Genomic DNA, 18,521 nt, shown 5'->3' with positions numbered 1-18,521 from the left:
GCCTTTAATCGGCAAACGAGCGCTTGTGCTTGGTGCCCGCCGTTTTCGCTAACGATTTACGCTCTCCGTCGCGATTGAGTGACCTACGCCCGTTCTATACGAAACCGGTCGCGAGCGGGAGGGATGCCGGTGCCAGTGCGCCGCAACATACCGCGCACATCGGAACACGTGTTAACGCACTCGGCATCGCGCATGTTTTGCTCGTGCCAAACTCGACTCCGCGCATCATCTCTCTCTCTCTCTCTCTCTCTCTCTCTCTCTCTCTCTCTCGCACAGCTGCCTATATAAGATCGCGTGTCTGTACGGCCCTCGGCGTGCTTGCGTCTTCCGCATGCCTTTCAAGGCGCCGGGAAAGGGAGCCTCTCTCTTAAAAAAAAGAAAGGAGAAAATAAAAGAAAAGAAAAAGAAAAGTGCGCACTGAAAAAAAGAGAAGCGCGAGACGACGTTCGGAGAGGTGAAATGTGGCGCCTCCCGCCAAATCACCTCCCCCCCCCTCACCCTCCACCCTTCTTTCTCTGCGCACTCTCGGAGCACGCACACACCCAAAGTTAGCTCTTCATTGCCCCCCCCCCCCCCCTCGCTTTTTGCTTCTGCAATGCTTCGCCGCTCCTCTAACGTGCGGGGCTTGGTTTCTTCGTCCGCTGATGCGAGAAGCTAAACGCTCCCTCAAACGCAAACGGAACAGCAGCAGCAGCAACAGCACGCGCGCAAACCATAGCGCGAGGCGTACGGGCCCGAACGTACCTAAACCAGGCTGCTGGTAGATAAGGGACAACCTGAACAACAACAACGTGGGGTCAAGGAGCGCAGCCGCTTGTTGAGAAAGGCAGAGAGAGCGAGACAGAGAGAGCGCTTACGGGCGGGTATTATTGCGTATTATAAACCCTTTCGGTGCCGAGCATCTCGACTTCCGCGTGCGTCTCAGGGGCGTGCGTTGCGCGAGCGATTGTGTGCGCGCGTGCGTGCGTGTGGTTATACGCTTCCATGTGGTTACGTGCAGCGCTGCGGACGCATGGGCGTTATGCTGCATAACCACGCGTTTTGCGTCGCCTGATAGTTTGCGAGCTCGCTTGTTGTGCGACTTGGTTAACGCGCTCGTTTAGAACGAGAGCAGCTAACGCTGTGCCCGGTCGTCTCCCTTTCATGCGTGTGTACCTTATTGTGCGATGGTTCCAAAATTATACGCGGTCTGCGGTTGGGGGGTGCGCGCACCCGAAAGTGCAGTCGCGCTGCTTTGCCAGCTGACCATAATACGAAGGAAGCGTTTTGCGGTCAGCGGCATCTTGTTTTCGCTCCGAAGGAAGCGTGTCAGTGCGTAATGATTTTGGCAGCGTACCGTGCATTCCCGCACTTGGTGTTGTTGCTTAGGGAAAATAGGTTAAAAGGCAGACGCGGACGGGGAGTGGTTTCTCGCAAAGGCAGGTGACACGCCATCCTCTAAATTCCCCAATAAAATGCTTCGTAAGCAGTCATAGAAGGACTTCCGCAAGAACGAAGGGCGCATATTATGGCACTAGAATAAAGAGAAACAGAGCGGTGGTTCTGTCATAGGTTCTGCGCAGGATTGTCATAGCATTGCCATAGCATTGCCATTGCCATATACCGATATGCCAGCTAACTTGGACCAAGATTTTTTTTTAAATGCAGAACGCTTAAGATTCGCCTTTTAAGGGCCCCTGAAACGGTTCGGAGAAATTTTGTGGACGCGTGGGGTACAACTTAAGTAGAACATTCGCACCATAATTTAAGTGAAGCGTTACGTATTAATGGAGCTACAAGTACAGTGGCTGGACTACAAGCGATTACAAGTTACCCTTCTCCCTAGCCATGCTTTTTCCTCCTCAACTCGTTCGCCGAGCCAACGGGGCTAAGCTCCGCTTTCACTGTTTCTGCGTCACGATGCGACGTCACATCGTCCACTTCCGTTTGTTTTGGACCCCGCCCCCGCCCGCGCGAAACCTCTCCGCTAGCCGCTTGGCCGTCGACCGCAAGCAAGAGCTATCGAAGCAGCGTGCGTTGCGAGCATTCTGTCGCAGCGCCGAACGTGTCTGGTATTCCGTTAACCACACACTAGCGGAACGTTTCGACGGAACGGTAGAACCATAAACTCAAGCTGATGAAGGAACTTTAGCGTAGACGTACGTGAGCTGGCTGATCGGTCTCCGCGGTCCAGACACCCATTGGCGCAGAGCTTTACCAGCCAAAGAAAGAGCTAATATTGCTCTAACCAAGTGTAAATGATTTTAATCATATACAAAAACAACGTGTTAACGATTACGCGCCTGCGAAAAATTTACATCAGAAGCAAAGAAGAATACGTTTTGTTACTGCTACTGTGTCTGGTTGAGCTCTGTGCCACCGGGTGGCTGCACCGTGCAGACCATTCACATTTGCGCTTCTGTTCATCTCAAGAAACGACACTTGCACTTGCGTTTACCCTAATACCGGACTCGCGAAACGCTATTGCGTTAGTAATCTTCCGATGTAAAGTGACGGCCGCAATCACGCAAATTCTGGCGCCGATCGGATAGGGGCAGTCCGACGCGCTGCATCCAGTCCGCTCGATCTGCTGGCTTGCAGAGGGACACGATGTCGCAGCTTGACATATTGCCAGTCGCTACGTTTGCAGCACACAACGCAACAAAGTCGAATCATAGCGCTCGCGAAAAGACAGACCGACACTGACGGCGGAGCTCTCGTCAAAGACGGAGCACGTTGTAGCACAAGCAGACGGGACTTGCTGTGTGCCGGAAGTGCTTAAGTGTACTGAAAAATTGTTCTTGTGCATCCCTTTTATGTTCCTTTCTTTTTATAAAAACAAATTAACTAACATTTCAACTATTACAAACATCATTTGTTTGCCATAAAGTTCCAAAAGTTATCGATCACGCGCCCTCATCAGCCAATCGGATAGCTCGCCCCACTGACGTCATATGGATGATTTGCGTCATATGGGTAGGTGCGGCTGAAAATTCCGCCGCGCAGTGTGCTGCGATCGACAGTGATGTGCATTTTTAAAACCTTATAATAAATTACACGCTTTACGCAGAGCACTTAGATGCGTCAATTAATGATCAGAAGGACCTACTCTAACGACTCAGTACGTTTGTAGAAAATCGTCAAAATCGTTTCAGGGTCCCTTTAAGAGTGGAACGCGATAGCATTCAAAGATCCCTGACTGCTTCTCGCGCTTGCCGGCAACTGTAGCTTACGTAACCGTAATGTTTACCGGGACACATTGGCAGCGGGCGCTATGCACGAAAGCATGCTTTCTGGTAGAAACGCGACCTCTTCCCACGATGCGCGGATGCCAGCGCCATCTGGAGATGTTGCAAGGAACGGGGTGCGCCACTCTATGACTGGTAGAAACGCTGGAAAAGGGGTTTGAGTTTCCGCGTAACAAATTTGTTTTCTCGTATATTCAAGTTACAATCCGACGCTATCATATCTGTGGGTTGCGTGCGAGTCGTACTTTACGATTTTTCTGATGCATTTTACTTTGCGAAATTCAATTAGTTCAGTAACTTCTTTGGGCTACATAGTGGGCCTGCGTGGTTGGGTATGCGTGGTTCGGAATCATTTTTCGCAAGATGGTCGATGCGGGACGCCGGAGTTTCTGCGACACGTGGCCATTAACGCTATCGCGTTAACAACATCAAATAGCTCTAGAGCAATCACACCAACTGCATGTTAGCTGTAGTCGTGTTTACTTGCAACCAGTATTTTTTAGAGTGAAGCTCTTAGGTGCTCATTCCTGCGTTGAGCGTCGGCGTCCCTCGCCGTAACCAAGGGAACAAGCACAGCGGAGGATGAAATAGCGAAAGCGGAGCGCAGCGGGCGATGAAAGACGGCAATAATGAGGAGAGCGCGAGGAGGAAAGCTGAGGAGGAAGGTATGGCGAAAGAGTGAGAAGAAAAGCGTTGTGCCGCGCTAGACGTGTTCTACGGCGACGATCGCTACGAGATGACGCCAGAGTAGCGCACGTCGTCTGTTCACCGATGACGCCATCGTTAACGTACGCGGCGAGCGCGTCCACCGATACCTTATATGAAAACAGCGCTACATGAGCGGGAGGTTCGGGAGGTCTGTCTGCAGCGCCTGCTGCGGATCGCGCCCACACGTCACCCACGCGCTGCCTCTCGCGATCTCCCGATTAGCGAGGCAGTCGCGCCACAGTTCACTCGGATCCGTTTGCAACGTGCCACACGAGACAGATTGTCCGCTCGCGCCAATATATCGCGACATGAAATCACGCATCGAGCTGCGCTCAAATTCGGCATTAGGGAATATCGTAATCGTCGCATATTTTTTATCTGGTCAACCTTTTAATTATTCCTTAAATCTCTGAAACCTGAATTATAAGGTTGTAGAACCCCTCAAATATCGATGGGGGCGAAGTGCGAAAACACCCGTGTACCTAGATTTAGGTGCACGTTAAAGAGCCCCAGGTGGTCGAAATTTCCGGAGTCCTCCACTACGGCGTGCCTCATAATCAGAAAGTGGTTTTGGCACGTAAAACCCCATAATTTAATTTTTTAACACCTCAAATAACCTAGGATTCAAGTATATTTCTTTTTCGTGCTAAAATTTGCGTGGTTGATTTTGCCGAGAGAGAGAGAGAAAAAAAAATCGTCAGGCATTCGCAGTGCATACTGCACGCCGTTCGTTCGAGCTAAGCGCACGCGCTGTGTAGCGTTGCGCACACGCCCGCGCACTGTGGAGATTGGTCGGTGCCGTCGTGGACGGCTGTGGAGTTTGCATTTACCGACCCCTGCAGTTTCGCTCTGACCGATGTGTTTATGCAAAGCCGCCGCGCGGGCGTGCTCCGAGTCCGCGATCTTATCGTCACCTCCGGCTCGTCATTTATCCGCCGGGGCCCCGCTATACAGCGCGAGTATACCTGCGTACGTAACGTAAGTATACGCCTAATCTGTCTGCGAGTTCAGCGCTCCGTCGGCGTGGCGGACAGGTGTTGCTGCTGCTGCTTATAAGGCTTTACCCAAACTTCGTTTCAACAAATCCGTGCAGTGCACCCAAAGCTATACATACCAGCCAAGCACGCGGAACGTGAACGAAGGCTCGTCCATTCGCCGCCTCTAATCTCCCTGCGCGCGGCGTACGTCGGTTGGATATATAGAAGGATCACGGAAGGATTAGCGGCTCGCAGGTTGGCAGGTTCCGATCCTTCGTCTGTGACGCGGACGCGGTCTGTTATCGTTGCTTATTGGCTGAAGCGCGCTTCGTATGGACGCATTTTCTTTCTTCTTTTTCGCCGGGATATCAGCACATGCGGCCTAGGCATTTCATGTCCCACACGCACTGATCGCGGCCCATTCGCAGCCGGCTTCGGCAAACAGTGAAACAAGGTCGAAGATGTTCTCGCGAAACATTTCTCGCCGTTTGAATTCACCAAAACAACAATAGCAGCAGCAACAAATCAAGCACGCCGGCTACCGTGGCGAGTCGGACAATCCGCGTTGTCATCGGTTGCCCGCAGAGCCGTTATAGGCACTCCGAATTGTAATTGGAAAAAAATCGCAGGTATACGCATATATGGTTTGGTGGCTCCGCCTGCCACCCCTGCGACGTCGCGTGTGCGAAATCGCAAAAGCGAAAATCGCACCATGTGAAACTGCTTCGACCTGAGCCGTAGCTGCACTGCACGAAGTTAATCGAGAAGGAGTTTATACCGGTGCTGCTGGCGCCTCCGACTGTTTGGAGGCGCTGGCCTGTTTCCCGTTGACGTGGGCCAGGGAGGGAGGGAGGGAGGGGGGGGGGGGGGCAGTTTCTGCCGGCGCGTGAGTCCACAACAAAAGCGAGGCGGACCCATTCTGGCTGCTGCTGCTGCGCAGTTCGCATGGCGTTTCCGCACCTCGTTAGGATTGATTAGCGTGATAGAGCGGCGCACCTGAGGGGAGATTGAAGAGGTGGAAGGAACGCGAGCGGTTATCGCCGTACATCTCGAAGCGGCGGTGTTTGTATAGTATGTTGCGCGCAAAGCTGGTTGCAGCTGGCTTTTTGCTTGATTGGCTATATAGGCTAGAGCAGCGCCGACGGCTTCTCCCGTTGGTCCCGGTGCAGCATCGGGCGATTGCAAATGGGTATACCGCGATTTTCGACGGTCTTTCGACGCAGGCGCGGCTCGCGTGCGATCACTCTCGTTGCTGTCGTTTCTGGAATTCGTATACTCTTTTAATATATTCGATTGCCTTAAAGAGCTGCCGTACCTTTGGTCATTGGGGTTTCCTTACATTCATTTAAATTTATTTTTACGACCAGCCGAGAGATAAAGAAAGGATATCGTCTCTGGAACTGTTGAAGTTGACACGTATATGGCGAGTCATTATCGTTACTGTCTGTCGGGTTCTTGCCTCTGTGAGTTGGGCTTGCCTATGGAGTTCTCGTTGGAAAAGTAGCCGAGCTTATTGACCCTTTTCGCGGCGATCCCGTAGGCGCTGCCATGTTTGATCACGTGTTGACGCGTCCATTGCTTGCCTCAGCTGCCTCCGTTGCCTATGTGTTTATAATGGATGTATATGACGCCGGTGCGGTTCTTCAAACCTCTGTTTCGGCTGATGTCGTAGACGGTGGACGACACGCGAAGCTTTAGCTACAGCTTCAAAGACGTGTAAGCGCTTTAGGAGCTCACTTCGCTTTGTCCAAACGGCGTGATCAACGTACAGGATGCTTGTTATAAAAGTGGGGCTAAATATGTATTCCAAGCTATCTTAACCTCCCGCTTGTGAATTGAATCAGTATCAGTGGGTTTAGCTCTTCTTTCTTTATTTAGTGAATACATTTAAGCAGCGTCTTGTCATGTTTCTGACTTAGTAATTTTACGCTTGATCGCTCGCAGGTGTGCTCAATTGCGATAGATTTGTTCTTGCTGGGCTCAGTTGCGATATATTTGTTCTTGTTGCGCACAAGGCTTGTAACGTAGATGTTCTGTACGTTGTAACAGTTTGTAGCGGATACGTATTATCGCTAGTCACTCGCTCATACTGTGTGGGCCGTTAGGAAACGTTCAGCTTCAAACATTAGTCTGCTGTCGGTGTAGTCGCCGTCAGCCATCCTCCGGCACGATGATTCATGCGTGCGCCCGTTCACTTATTCTTGATACGTTTGCGATAGAGTGGGCGTAAGTTTGCGTGTGGGTCGGGGTGGATGTGTGTAGACAACGTGCGAGAAACTTGGTCGCGCTTAATCCCTTGGAAAAGAGGCCGGAGTAAACGACCGAGCCGCGAAAGCGTCGTGGCACCTCTTGGAGCGGCCTCTGCGCAGCGCCAACCACATAGAACTTGCCTCCGGCGTCACGTCGGCGCGAGCGTTGGCGCGTTCGTTCCTCTACATAACCCGCTCTATGACCACTCTACCGTCATATATTCGAAATACCAGCCGCGGCGTATCCGTATCATTGAAGCTTTCAGAGCACAAGACGAGGTACTGAACTGGACATGAAACACACGAGCGCTGTTTTACCTACAACCGTTCATTTCGAAGCACTGCACCATACATATCAGCAGAACCCTGTTCCACATCACATTTGCACAGCCTGCAGAAATTTTATTGCGATACTCCAGGCGCATTTCCGCCGTCGCCGTGATGTTCCGTATAAAGTCCAAGGACGATAACAGCGTGGCGGCGCGCGGTATGCTGTATGTGTGAGTGAAAGCGTGCGACGGTGAGCCGACCATGGCACGGTTCAGTCTCGCGAGCGCAAGGGAAGAAAGCGGGGAGGAAGCGCGCAGTCTTCCGTCGCGCGCAAGGCACAGGGAGGAGGGAAACGTGAGGGGGGGGGGGGGTGTTCTACTCCGACGGCTGCCGCGTACGGCGCTTCCGCACGAGCCCTATTTCAAAAGCGATCTGGGACCGAAGCTGATAGCTTCGTGTGCGCTTTTTTTTTTCGCCGCTTTGTTCGCGTTGCATGAAGCGAGACGCAGCACGAAGATAATTAGCGCGCTGCTGCTGCCGCGTTTCCACACTGCAGCGTTTTGAATATATTATGGGGTTCTATGTGCCAAAACCACGATTTGACTGTGAGGCATGCCGTAGTGGGGGACTACGCATTAATTTCGACCACGCAATGTACGGGACATGGACGTTTTTCCACTTCGCAGCGGCCACGGGATTTGATCCCGCGCCCTCGTGCTTAGCAGCTCAACGCCATAGCCACTCCAGCGTTTTGACAGGCAGTTTCTGTGGTCATCGAGTTTGATATGTTCATGTTTGCTTGTGCGCGCGTGACGCCATGCTTGTCAATTTAGTTAGTAAGCGGAAGTTTACAAGTTTATACGGCTCATAAAGCTACTATTCTTACTTAGTATAGATGTCTACTAATTAGCGATCCCAATCGATGCTTCGCCTTTCGGGCGAAACTACGACTTTTTTTTGTCATCACGCAAGTACAATAGCATGGTTGCAAGATAAGCGATATATGATTTTGCCACAGAGCTATCACCTACTTAATCAATCGTTTCCGCCTCGATAATTTCGCGGATCAATTGACTGTTGCTTCTGCTGACAATTCTGCAGGCGCGATAAACTGGGACGCACGTGGGCTCCTCGTCTTGCTCAACGCTAGAAGCTTCAATCGTGTCATACCAACGTGCCCAAACAGTCACGTTAGTATCCGTTTGAGGTCAACGACTACCAGAGGGCCAGTTTCGGGTGGGAGAGAGAGAGAGAGAAGAGAGAGAGGAATGCAAGAAGGCAGGGATATTAACCAGTCAATAGTCTGGGCTACCCTACGCTGGGGGATGGGAGAAGGGGAAGAGAGAGAAGGGAGAGAGAAGGTGTAGATACGTGTACGGACATCACTTTAGTTAAAGCCGCTCGCGCAAACCAGAAGTTCTGAGAAAACACAAAAGTGCCTTCACTGCCTTGTGAGCCGATGATCGGTCGGGACGGTGCTCTAGTATTGTCTGTTCACCCAGAGGACGATCATCTTGTTTCCTCAATGTGTTGGACAAATATTGTCTTTGTGCTTGGAATTGAGGACAATGGCAAGATAAGTGGTCAATGTTCTCCTCGCATCCGCAAACATCACATGCAGGACTAGAAAGTGATTACTCGAGATTCGGGTTCGTGCGTGGCCGGACGAACCCGAACCCTTTCGCCGTGCTTTCCTCCTCCGCTTTCGTCCTCGTGATTCCGCTGCACCCTCGGTCTCCGTTTCCTTCTCGCGCTTTCTTCGCTCGTGTCGTCTATCATCCACCGCTGCGCTCGGCGGTCGCTCTTTGATCCTTCGCTGTGCTCGCTCGCTCGATTACGCCGACGCTCAACGTAGGGACGGGCACCCAAGAGCTGCGCTCTAACGAAGGAAAATTAAGGTACTCGTAATCCAGACGCACAGATTCAAATTGAAAGGTTCATTGGAAAATTCCCAATGCCAACTTTGAACTACAGTGCTCAGCTCCAAGTTACATTCCTAGGTGGACAAGAAAATCAACTTTATCGCGGAATGTCAGGTCCGTGAACTTTTTCTCGAAGACGTGCACCTCTTGTCCTTCTTAGCGCTGTTAACATAACGTTCACGGTTAAAAACAATTATGCTATCTCTCGTATACGGTTCATACGCCTTTAGCTCGGGAGTAGTAAGATGTGCTGCGCAAGGAACATAGATTAACATATTCGGGTCATTAGCGCATTATCGGCTCTATCGCGAATCGTACCGGCAAAGGTATCGTCTTTCTGCTGGGTATATATCCATCCGGAACCCCTCCAGGAGCATCGAGGAGGCGGCCAGCTGATCTCACGCAACGTTTACGCTCGTTTACGGGCGTTTATGCTCGGCTAGAATTGATGGCGACGCGAAGATCATTAGTTACGGGCGAAGCGCTATCGCTGTGGTCGTGTTTTTTCCGCGAACACCTCCCCCCTCCCCCCGCGCAGCGCGGTTTACGCAACGGGGTCACGCTTCGTACACCCGCGGTTTCCCGACAGAGCCGTTGAAACAGAACCATCGTCGGTAGTGGTAGCCCATAGCCGTGTTGGCGATACGCGTCCACAACGAAGCTGAACAACGGAGGGCAACACGGCGTTGATGACGAGCTTCCATTAGTTTCTGATCTCCTGTACAGGTACGCGGGTCTCCGTTTTACTTTTGCGGAGGAGAGACAGAGAAAATGTCTTATCATATCGGGAGAGGTTAGCTTACCGATGTACCTGGCTTCCTATTCCAGGTCAGATAATGAAGGATTAAATAGACTGAGATAAAGGGAAATCAAACAGATTGCAGAAGAACTCACCTCACGATGACTACCGACGGTAACGCGATTAGCTTTCGAGCGATGCAGCGACGCACCAACTTCCTGAGGTCTCGTTTATTTAACGTCTGTAGTGGTCATTCTGAGATTTCTATTGCTTCGGCTATATGCGACATACTCCTTTATCGTCCCACTTTTCTTTGGCACTCTCTTGCCGAGGTCTCCCATGAGCATGACGCCGACTATATGACGCCGACGCAGTGAGGAGAGGATGATGAAATGACGCCGATGGGCCAACAAAGGCTGTATAACGAAGACTGCATGCCGACAATGAGCAGCAGTTGTTAAGTGATGAAGATGGTGACGCGTGACGCCGCCGCCAGGAGAACGGGATGATGATGATAGTGTGACGACAGTGACGTCACGACAACCGGATGACGAAGCTGGCATAACGACGATGGCAAGACGATGGCACGATGACGCGACGGTATGACGAAAGATGCACAATAGCAACTCTCTCACCACGGTGGCATGACAACGGCGGCATGACAACGGCGGCATAATCACGTTTGAATGACGACAGCACGATTAAGATAGAATGACGGACGGTGAATTACGTCGATGGATCGACGAATTATAAGGCGGTATAACGACGAGTCATGAGCACAACGGGATGGTGTCACTCGAGCGATGACGATGGTAAAGCGACAGCGTAACGACGACGGAATGACAATTGAGTCTGATGACGAACTTTAAGATGACGACAATGGAACGACCGCAACGTCATCACGACGACGGTATGACAACATATGATATGCATGATGACGACATAATGACGACGATGGCATGACAGTAGTAGGGATGACGACGAGCGTTTGGCGACAATTGCGTGGCGACGACTGTATCACGAAGCGGTAGGTATAGATAGGTAAATTAAAGCTCAGAACGGCTTAAGTGGGCAAATACTGACAATCTTATTCGAACAAAGCTAACACAAACACTAACACATACAACAACTCAGCGCACTAATGGGGGGACGGCCTTTTGTTTAGCGGCACATTACTTAGCTGTTCACAGCGCCTCTAATCGCTGTGTGATATTGGTAGGCGGACACCTCAGTTTCAACGTATAGGCTCTTACGTACAATGTAAACGGGCCTTCTTGTATTCTGCCCCCATGGAAATGCGACTGCCCGGGCCGGGAATCGAAACCGCAACCTCGTGTACAGCGGCGCAACGCCTTAGCCACTGAGGCACTCGAAATCGCCCATTGTTTTTCAAGCCGAGATCTATATTGTATATAGTGGTAGATTAAGGTGGTTATTGGCTAAGCGTAGTGGGTACTGATGAATGGACGCACCCACGCCCGTACGCCGAAGAAGCGCCTGAAATGCGTTTCATGTGGTTGCTGCTGCTGCAGGTTCCTTCGAGTGACGAGTCACCTCAGACGCCAGCTTAGGCGGCAACAGTGTCCGCAGTTTCGCAACATTTTATATTCACGCTTGGCGTCGTGTGCGGAGGTGCTAAAGTCACGCCGCCGCTCGACGCTTCAGAATGAGCGGGGGCCATTGTTGTAAACACACGCACGGCTTCAGGCGCGCCAAGATCCTTGGACGAGGGCCGCATAGCGCGCGCCTCGGCCATTTGTCTTTCTCGACGCGCCTCTGGCCTGGCGTCTCTCACGCCTTAATTACGGCAGCGCGGCGCGCTTAGCGCTGCCGGCTTCGGCGCGAAGTTGCGCCTGCTGAATCCACCTCCCAATTAGGCGCCGTAAATTAAATGGCGGCTTACGAATGACATACTCAATGGCTCTATTTGCATGCACGCGCTTTGCTTGCCAATAGAGCTTCTGCAAGCCGCCAGAACCTGTTGCACCTTGCGAATAGGGCCCTCGTAAAAACGCACGTAATGCGCCGTCGTCTGCTTCCTCCACCCATCGTCTGCGATAACGGTGTGGAAAAAAAAAGAAATGCCGTCTGCTCGCACCTGGAATCGCGAAAGCTGTTCTAGCATGCCCGCCGGTCTTTTGTACCGCTGAGTTATCACGTTACGCCAACCTGTACATTTGCAGTTCTGGCGGAAGCTGCCGATATGTTCGGGTATATCCCGTTTTGTATAATAGGCCGCAAGCTAATTTTGTAACACGAAAATTAAGGTTGGGCCCTTAGTTGTTGCTTCGGCGCTTGTCTTCGTCTGCCCTTCGGTACTTGTCCTGGTTCTCAAGTCGCGGTGTTACTTTCTGGATCATATAAATGCTATCGTATTGCGTTGGTCGTTTGCTAGCGCACTTCGCAAGGCAATGAATAAACGGTCGCGTGTGCAGTAGCGGTCGCTCCCAACTGGGAGCAAATGGAGCCCACAGGCATTCTCTCTCACGTACGTGTAGATCGTCTGCTACCGGTTTCACCTGTCGCGTATCGTCTGCTATGTAATGGACTCGCACAGGGGGGTCAAAAGCTGCTCGAGCTCTGCATCGCGGCGGCAGCTCGAAGGATTCGCTTATGAAATTCGAATGAGTCGTACGCTACAGGCCGAGGTCTCCCCGCACGGTAGAGAAGCACCCGGCGGCGTTAAAGCGCTTGCCAACGTGTGGTCATTACGCGCGCAGGCGCCCGCCTGGCGGTAGTCATGAGACGCGCGATTGCATTTGCAGCTACGCAGTTGCATACGCCTACAGAGGCGTGCGGCTTGTTTTACTCGGCTGTTCACCTTGCCTGTGTGCTTCGCGGAGTGCGACCTCCGTGTAAAGCTGTATTCGACCCGCCCGATAAACACCGCTACGCTTCCCTTTACTTTTTTTTTTCTTTGCCACGTTCCTTCACGCTCCCATCTCCGTGTCATTGAAATGGTGATTGGCTGAGAAGAGAAAGTCGTTTTCACACGCTCGCGCGTTCCGTCATAAGAGCCTGGCTGAGCATCCGCGCAGGACGCGACCGCATCGCTTTTGCCATACAGCAAACGTCTAGCATCTCGAAAGCGACAGGAAAGTCCAAGCGCGTGCTTGTACCGACCGCGACCGTCCATGCATCACTTCTTTTGTGTCCGTATAATTGCCGCTCTTTTACTGTAGGGTTCGCTCGACCCTCGTAGGCAACGTCTGGCGCCGATTTTGAAATTCTAATGAATCGCCTCCTAGAGCGTGTAATCGCGTGATTGAGAGGAGCTTAGTGGGCAAGTTATTACGCTGCATGGTGGAGCTAGCGCAGAAAAGTTGGGTCTGCTCTTTAGCAGCTCGACGACCGATAGGGAATACGACGCGCGCGGGCACCGACCTCCCCTGCTCGTTTAAAGATCCGCTGCATTTTCTCAGGCTCACGTTGGACTTCCCTGTGGGAGTATGTCGTTGGCTGGCGTCGTTCCTGGTGTCTGTACCGTGTTTCGTCTATATATAGCGGTGTATCCATTTAAAAGGCTAGCAAAGCGCTGAGAAGGCAAATCGCATTGATTCTGCTAGGAAGTGGGTAGATAGAGACAGGGTGAATGTGGGGGAGGGGGGGGGGGAGTCCGTCGTCTCGCTCAGGACATGTAAACACTGGCGTATCGAATCCAGAGAATTGTGGGGTCGCGTGCAAGGACAACAGGAAAAAAAGACATGCAAAGCGGGACACGGATCTACACATGTTTTGGGCGCCGGTTAGTGCTTCCCTCTCGTGTTCTTTCTCTGTCCGGTCCATTTACGTTTTGCCAGTCCGTAGCTCGTACCTTCTTCTGAACCGCCTCCTCGACGTCCTTCACATTATCTAAGGCTATTACGTTGAGAACCAAAAAATGTATCTGCAGCTCTGTCGGGTTCCCTTTTTCTTGTGGCGTCCATTCGTGCTTTTATCCTGTTAGAGCTTCATGCTAGTGTTGTACGAACAAGCCCAAGATCAACCGTTGTGGCGCCAGATTTTTTCATCAAGTATCTATCTATCTATCTATCTATCTATCTATCTATCTATCTATCTATCTATCTATCTATCTATCTATCTATCTATCTATCTATCTATCTATCTATCTATCTAATCTTCAGTGTACTAGAAGATAGAGTTTGAGTGATATTATAAACAAACATTAGGAAGAACTCAGAAGCAACATTAAGTATAAGATGCTTTTAGCTCCCGTTGTCGGCGACCTTCAAGTGACCAGAAGCCAGAGCCGTTATCTGGGCACTCAGACGAGAACATCCGGGCAACCAGTCAAAACTTAAGAAAATGTGGTCTCTGACCTCCAACCCTTTGTACATGACCGCATTACATAAGCTAGTTACTGTCCAAAGAAGTTACAAAAAATATTGATTCCGAGTTGTCCCCAATGTTTATTCACAGTATCACTCAAGCTGTAACTTCTAGCACGCTGCAGTTTTATTTGTAATTTCCAATAGCGACGTTCAAAAGGCAGATACAGGGCACTATTCACTTAATTGTCATCTTTTGGCGCTGAGAGGGTTGCCTGCGCTCTGTTGAACGCCAGCGGTCCGCGAGTTCCGCGGCGCTGGTTTTGCATCGCATTGAGAGATGGCGCCACGCTTCGTGGCGCCTCCTTCAGGAAATGTTCTTCTAGCTGCGCAGTGTACTCTGTCTCCATGGCGTCTTTCGCTGCCTGGCGTGCTGCCTTCAGCCGGTTTTCTTCTAGCTGGGCAGCGTCCATATGGACCAGTGCAGTGCGGGGTGTGCCGTTGCGAACATGCACTACACCCATGTTAAGATTGTGGAGAGTATCGTGTCCAATCTGCTTTGCCGGTTGCCATATCATGCTTACATCTACTCTCGATTACGGGAGAACCAGAAGTTTTTTTGTAAGTTGTTTGGGCAGTAACTAGCGTATGTAATGCCGTCCTGTACAAAGGGTTGGGGGCCGGAGAACGCATTTTCTTAAGTTTTTGACTGGTTGTCCGGGTGTTCTTGTTTGAGTGCCCGGATAACGGCTCTGGCTTTTGGCTCAAGGTCACTTGAAAGTCGCCGACAATGGGAGCTAAAAGCATTTCATGGTTAAAAAAAAAGGACGACGAGAAGCGCGCGTTTTTACCGTTTGCCTTCTTACCGTGGAACATAGCGCACTTGACGGGAACGTCTGCACTCAGGCAGAGGGCCATACGGGCTTTGCACGGCGCATATCCCAAATAAAGCGCGTCTGTATATTCGGTGACACCATAAGAATCCAGTAGAAGCTCCGCCTGTGAAACTGGGCTGCACCTGCCGGGTGGTCTTCCGCTCTTGAAAACATAGTTACCGAGAGACGGCGATAATGCAGAACGTCTCGCTAGCTGTGACGTCACGGAAATGAGCAAACGTAATAGGCATATATACACCTATATCTCTTCAGCTGAGACATCGGTGTATTTACCGCTGCATTTTTAGCTTGTCACGGACTACAGAATATTATACGGCCCCTGCATAGACAGGTTAGCCAACAGGAGATATCTTGGTGTTCACCGCCTTGTTCCTGTCTATATATGTATATCTACCTAGACATCGCTTCTAGAAATCATTCACGAAATTCAGTTGTGCTTTAGCAGAACCTTTATTGCATGCAACAAAAACTCGCCCGAGAATGCAACATAATTATTACAACGATTTCTTTAGCGGATGAATGACGCAACCCCTTTCGTTCCTTTTGTTTTTCCGCAGGTTCCTCTCTGCCGCGAACAAGGCCCGTGTTCCCCGAGCCTCTGGACTACCCGCGGCCGTCCGTGTCCAGGACGAGGCGGCACGGTCTTCCCGCGACCAGCCGCTGGCAACATGCTCCCTCCACATTCTTCTCCTCCTCCGCCACTGCCTCTACTAGTTCCTCTCAACCTTTCTCCTCACCATTGTCATCATCTTCGCGTCCGGCGACGGCGTCCAGGGCGTCGTCCACGTCCTCGAATCGGTGGCGGCGCTCCTCCTGGCCGTCGGCCGGGTCTTCGCGGAGGTCGCGCGGTGGACATCGCCTCCGCAACAAAGACGGCCCCGTGTTGTGGCGCGTCGAACCGGGGCTCACGCTGCGCCTGTGGAGGGACTCGAGTCACGTGTCCCCGCGGCTGCTGGCGCTCCGGTACAGGGACGCCCCTGGTGGGCAGGATGCACGAGACCTGGTGCCGCTCCAAGACGGGGACGCCGAGAACGAGGCCGACGGCGCGGACGATGTGCGCAACTGCTTCTACTCGGGCGAAGTGGTCGGCGAGCCCGGGTCCAAGGCGGTCGTCTCCCTCTGCCACGGAATGGTCAGTGCATGCCAGGTTTTTCTTTCTTCTTTTTCGTTTATGGAGATCTATACGAACTGAGCAGCGAACGGTTGACCTGGAACTCGTTGGAACTACCGGTGGCTGCGGTGCCGGTGGCCGGTACAACTCGGTCGCGCGTGTTTATTTCGCGCTGTCGCCGCTACAAGCGCGAAAACGTTTGAACGGTGCATAACAGACTCGATCGGTTCTATCATCTGTTTCTGTATTTCATACCCGTTTTTTTCAACGAGGATGCTTGCCCTCAGTGGTACAAGGCGGTCGTCTCCCCCTACGACGGAGTGGTCATTGAATGGCAAGGGTGGGTCCAGAGCCCTTATCAAAGCATACAGAGGACAAGGGGGGTGGGTCTCTCCGCGCGCTGAGTATACTGTCAGTCGGCATGTCTCAGGGAGGCCCGGGCTCCCACGGCTCCCGCTCTGTATGCGCCCGTGTGCATGGCAGATTTTCATCGCTTAGCCGCGCACAGAGTCGGCAGCAAACGACCGTTACACAAGTCGTTGCTACGGCTGACTGCTGTTCCCTTGAGCGGCTTCGGTTCGTTTGATCACTCGATCGCGGGAGCTATATTGCCGCTGTCGGCCTTATCACGTGGGAAGGAAAGCGCTCTTAACCGCGCTGTACAGGTACAGACTTCGGCAGTATACAACCGCCCATCAACTCAGCGAAGAATTGGGCTACTTAGTTATCCGTAACTTGATTGCTAAGCGTACCGCGGTCGCTTCCTTCCCCTCCCATTGGACAGATCATTCAATGGGAATCAGGATGCGAAGTAAAAAATTCAAGGGGCACTTAATTATCCCTGCGTGGATGAATGCGAAACAATTGCGGCCACGTCAGCTGAAGCGCCGCGACGTCACGTGACCAACGGTGTTCGTCACAAGGTGCGCGCAACGCAAGGTCCTGGGTACGAGGGCCTTAGCCGTACCTTCATTAACGGTGCCTTAATGAACATCGCCTTAACAGCAAAGGTCGTGGGTTCAACTCCCACCTAAGGTCGAGGGCTCGTAGTCCTATTTGGACCATCGTGTGGTCACGCCAACAACGCCAGACTTTCCGCCCCATGAGCCATATAATGCTTTCGCATCAACAGACTGTCAGGGCGCTATCCGCCTGCTCGGGCACAGGAGTATACGTATGACCAACGCTGCGCAAAATCCGCGTGTTGCTGAACGAACCTGTCACCTCGCCGCGACAATTTTTAGTGCTTAAACACAGTCCGACATACGTCCTAAAAAGCTGCGGTCGTTGCTTCGCTGGGGTAGAGCAGCCGACAGGCTGTTATGCTATTCGATGGGCGCTGGCCAGTCTTGTCGTCTTGTACTTCACCTCACCAAATCCGCGTATAGCAGTGGGTCGCGTGAGCTAACCGCCAGACAGAACCACCAGGTAGGACTCCACCGTTGTCCGCTTCGGATAGCGCTCCGCGCGCGAGAATTAGTGACGCACATGTAGGCGAGCCGTGGCTCGTTCTCTGGAGCGCACTGTTGCTGATTGGCTGACCCGAGCCTTAGCGCTTCTTCGCACTGCACACAATTGGTGAGGCGGAGTGTGTATAGCGGTTCGGTATGCTCCACTTCTAGTAACGACAAGATGGATGATTCCTCTCCTCGGCAGACATCTTGGCGCCCGACAAAAACGAACCGCGTACCTAGAGACAGCCGAGAAAGTTGGGAGCGTCGCACAGCTGTGCTGTAGTACACACGCACACTCGGGGCGCTATATAAGCGGACGAGGAAGCCCGGCTCTGTTGTTGCTACACGCGTGGTCGACGGCACGACTAAGCGCGCTGTGTTACACTCGCCACGCCGTGCTGGTGACTGTGAGCGCACGCCATGCACACGGGGTCGTTTGCTCGGCTCCGAGTCAACGAAGGTCAACTGTCCCGAACAGGCGAGCAAGCTGCTTGCCGACAAGTGTCGCCGCCAGGAACCCGTTGTTGGCCGCGCCTCCTTGTTGCCGCCACGAAGAAAGCGAGATCGACGTGGCTGCGTACGTCGCCCCCGCGCCTCGCTGGCGACGCAGCGTCTCTGCAGCAACGTTCAAAGGTCGGGCGGTGCGAGGCGCGTCCTCCAACTTGTGTTCGTTTGTGGCAGCATCGGAGGGGCACACTTG

At 52.2% G+C, this 18,521-nt stretch overlaps 1 protein-coding gene across 3 annotated transcripts in view; it reads left to right on the top strand.

Moving 5' to 3' along the window:
- The window catches only part of AdamTS-A (ADAM metallopeptidase with thrombospondin type 1 motif A), a 379,851-nt gene that overhangs the window by 123,632 nt on the left and 237,698 nt on the right, over positions 1–18,521 (top strand). For all 3 annotated transcript variants that reach the window (XM_055069149.1, XM_055069148.1, XM_050175991.2), the window contains exon 2: positions 15,814–16,388. In XM_055069149.1, the coding sequence (XP_054925124.1) occupies positions 15,814–16,388 (575 nt within the window). The remainder of the gene's footprint in view (positions 1–15,813; positions 16,389–18,521) is intronic.

This window comes from Dermacentor andersoni, chromosome 9, assembly GCF_023375885.2.
Source record: "Dermacentor andersoni chromosome 9, qqDerAnde1_hic_scaffold, whole genome shotgun sequence".
Lineage (NCBI taxonomy): Eukaryota > Metazoa > Arthropoda > Arachnida > Ixodida > Ixodidae > Dermacentor > Dermacentor andersoni.
This window is presented reverse-complemented; position numbering and strand designations above follow the sequence as displayed.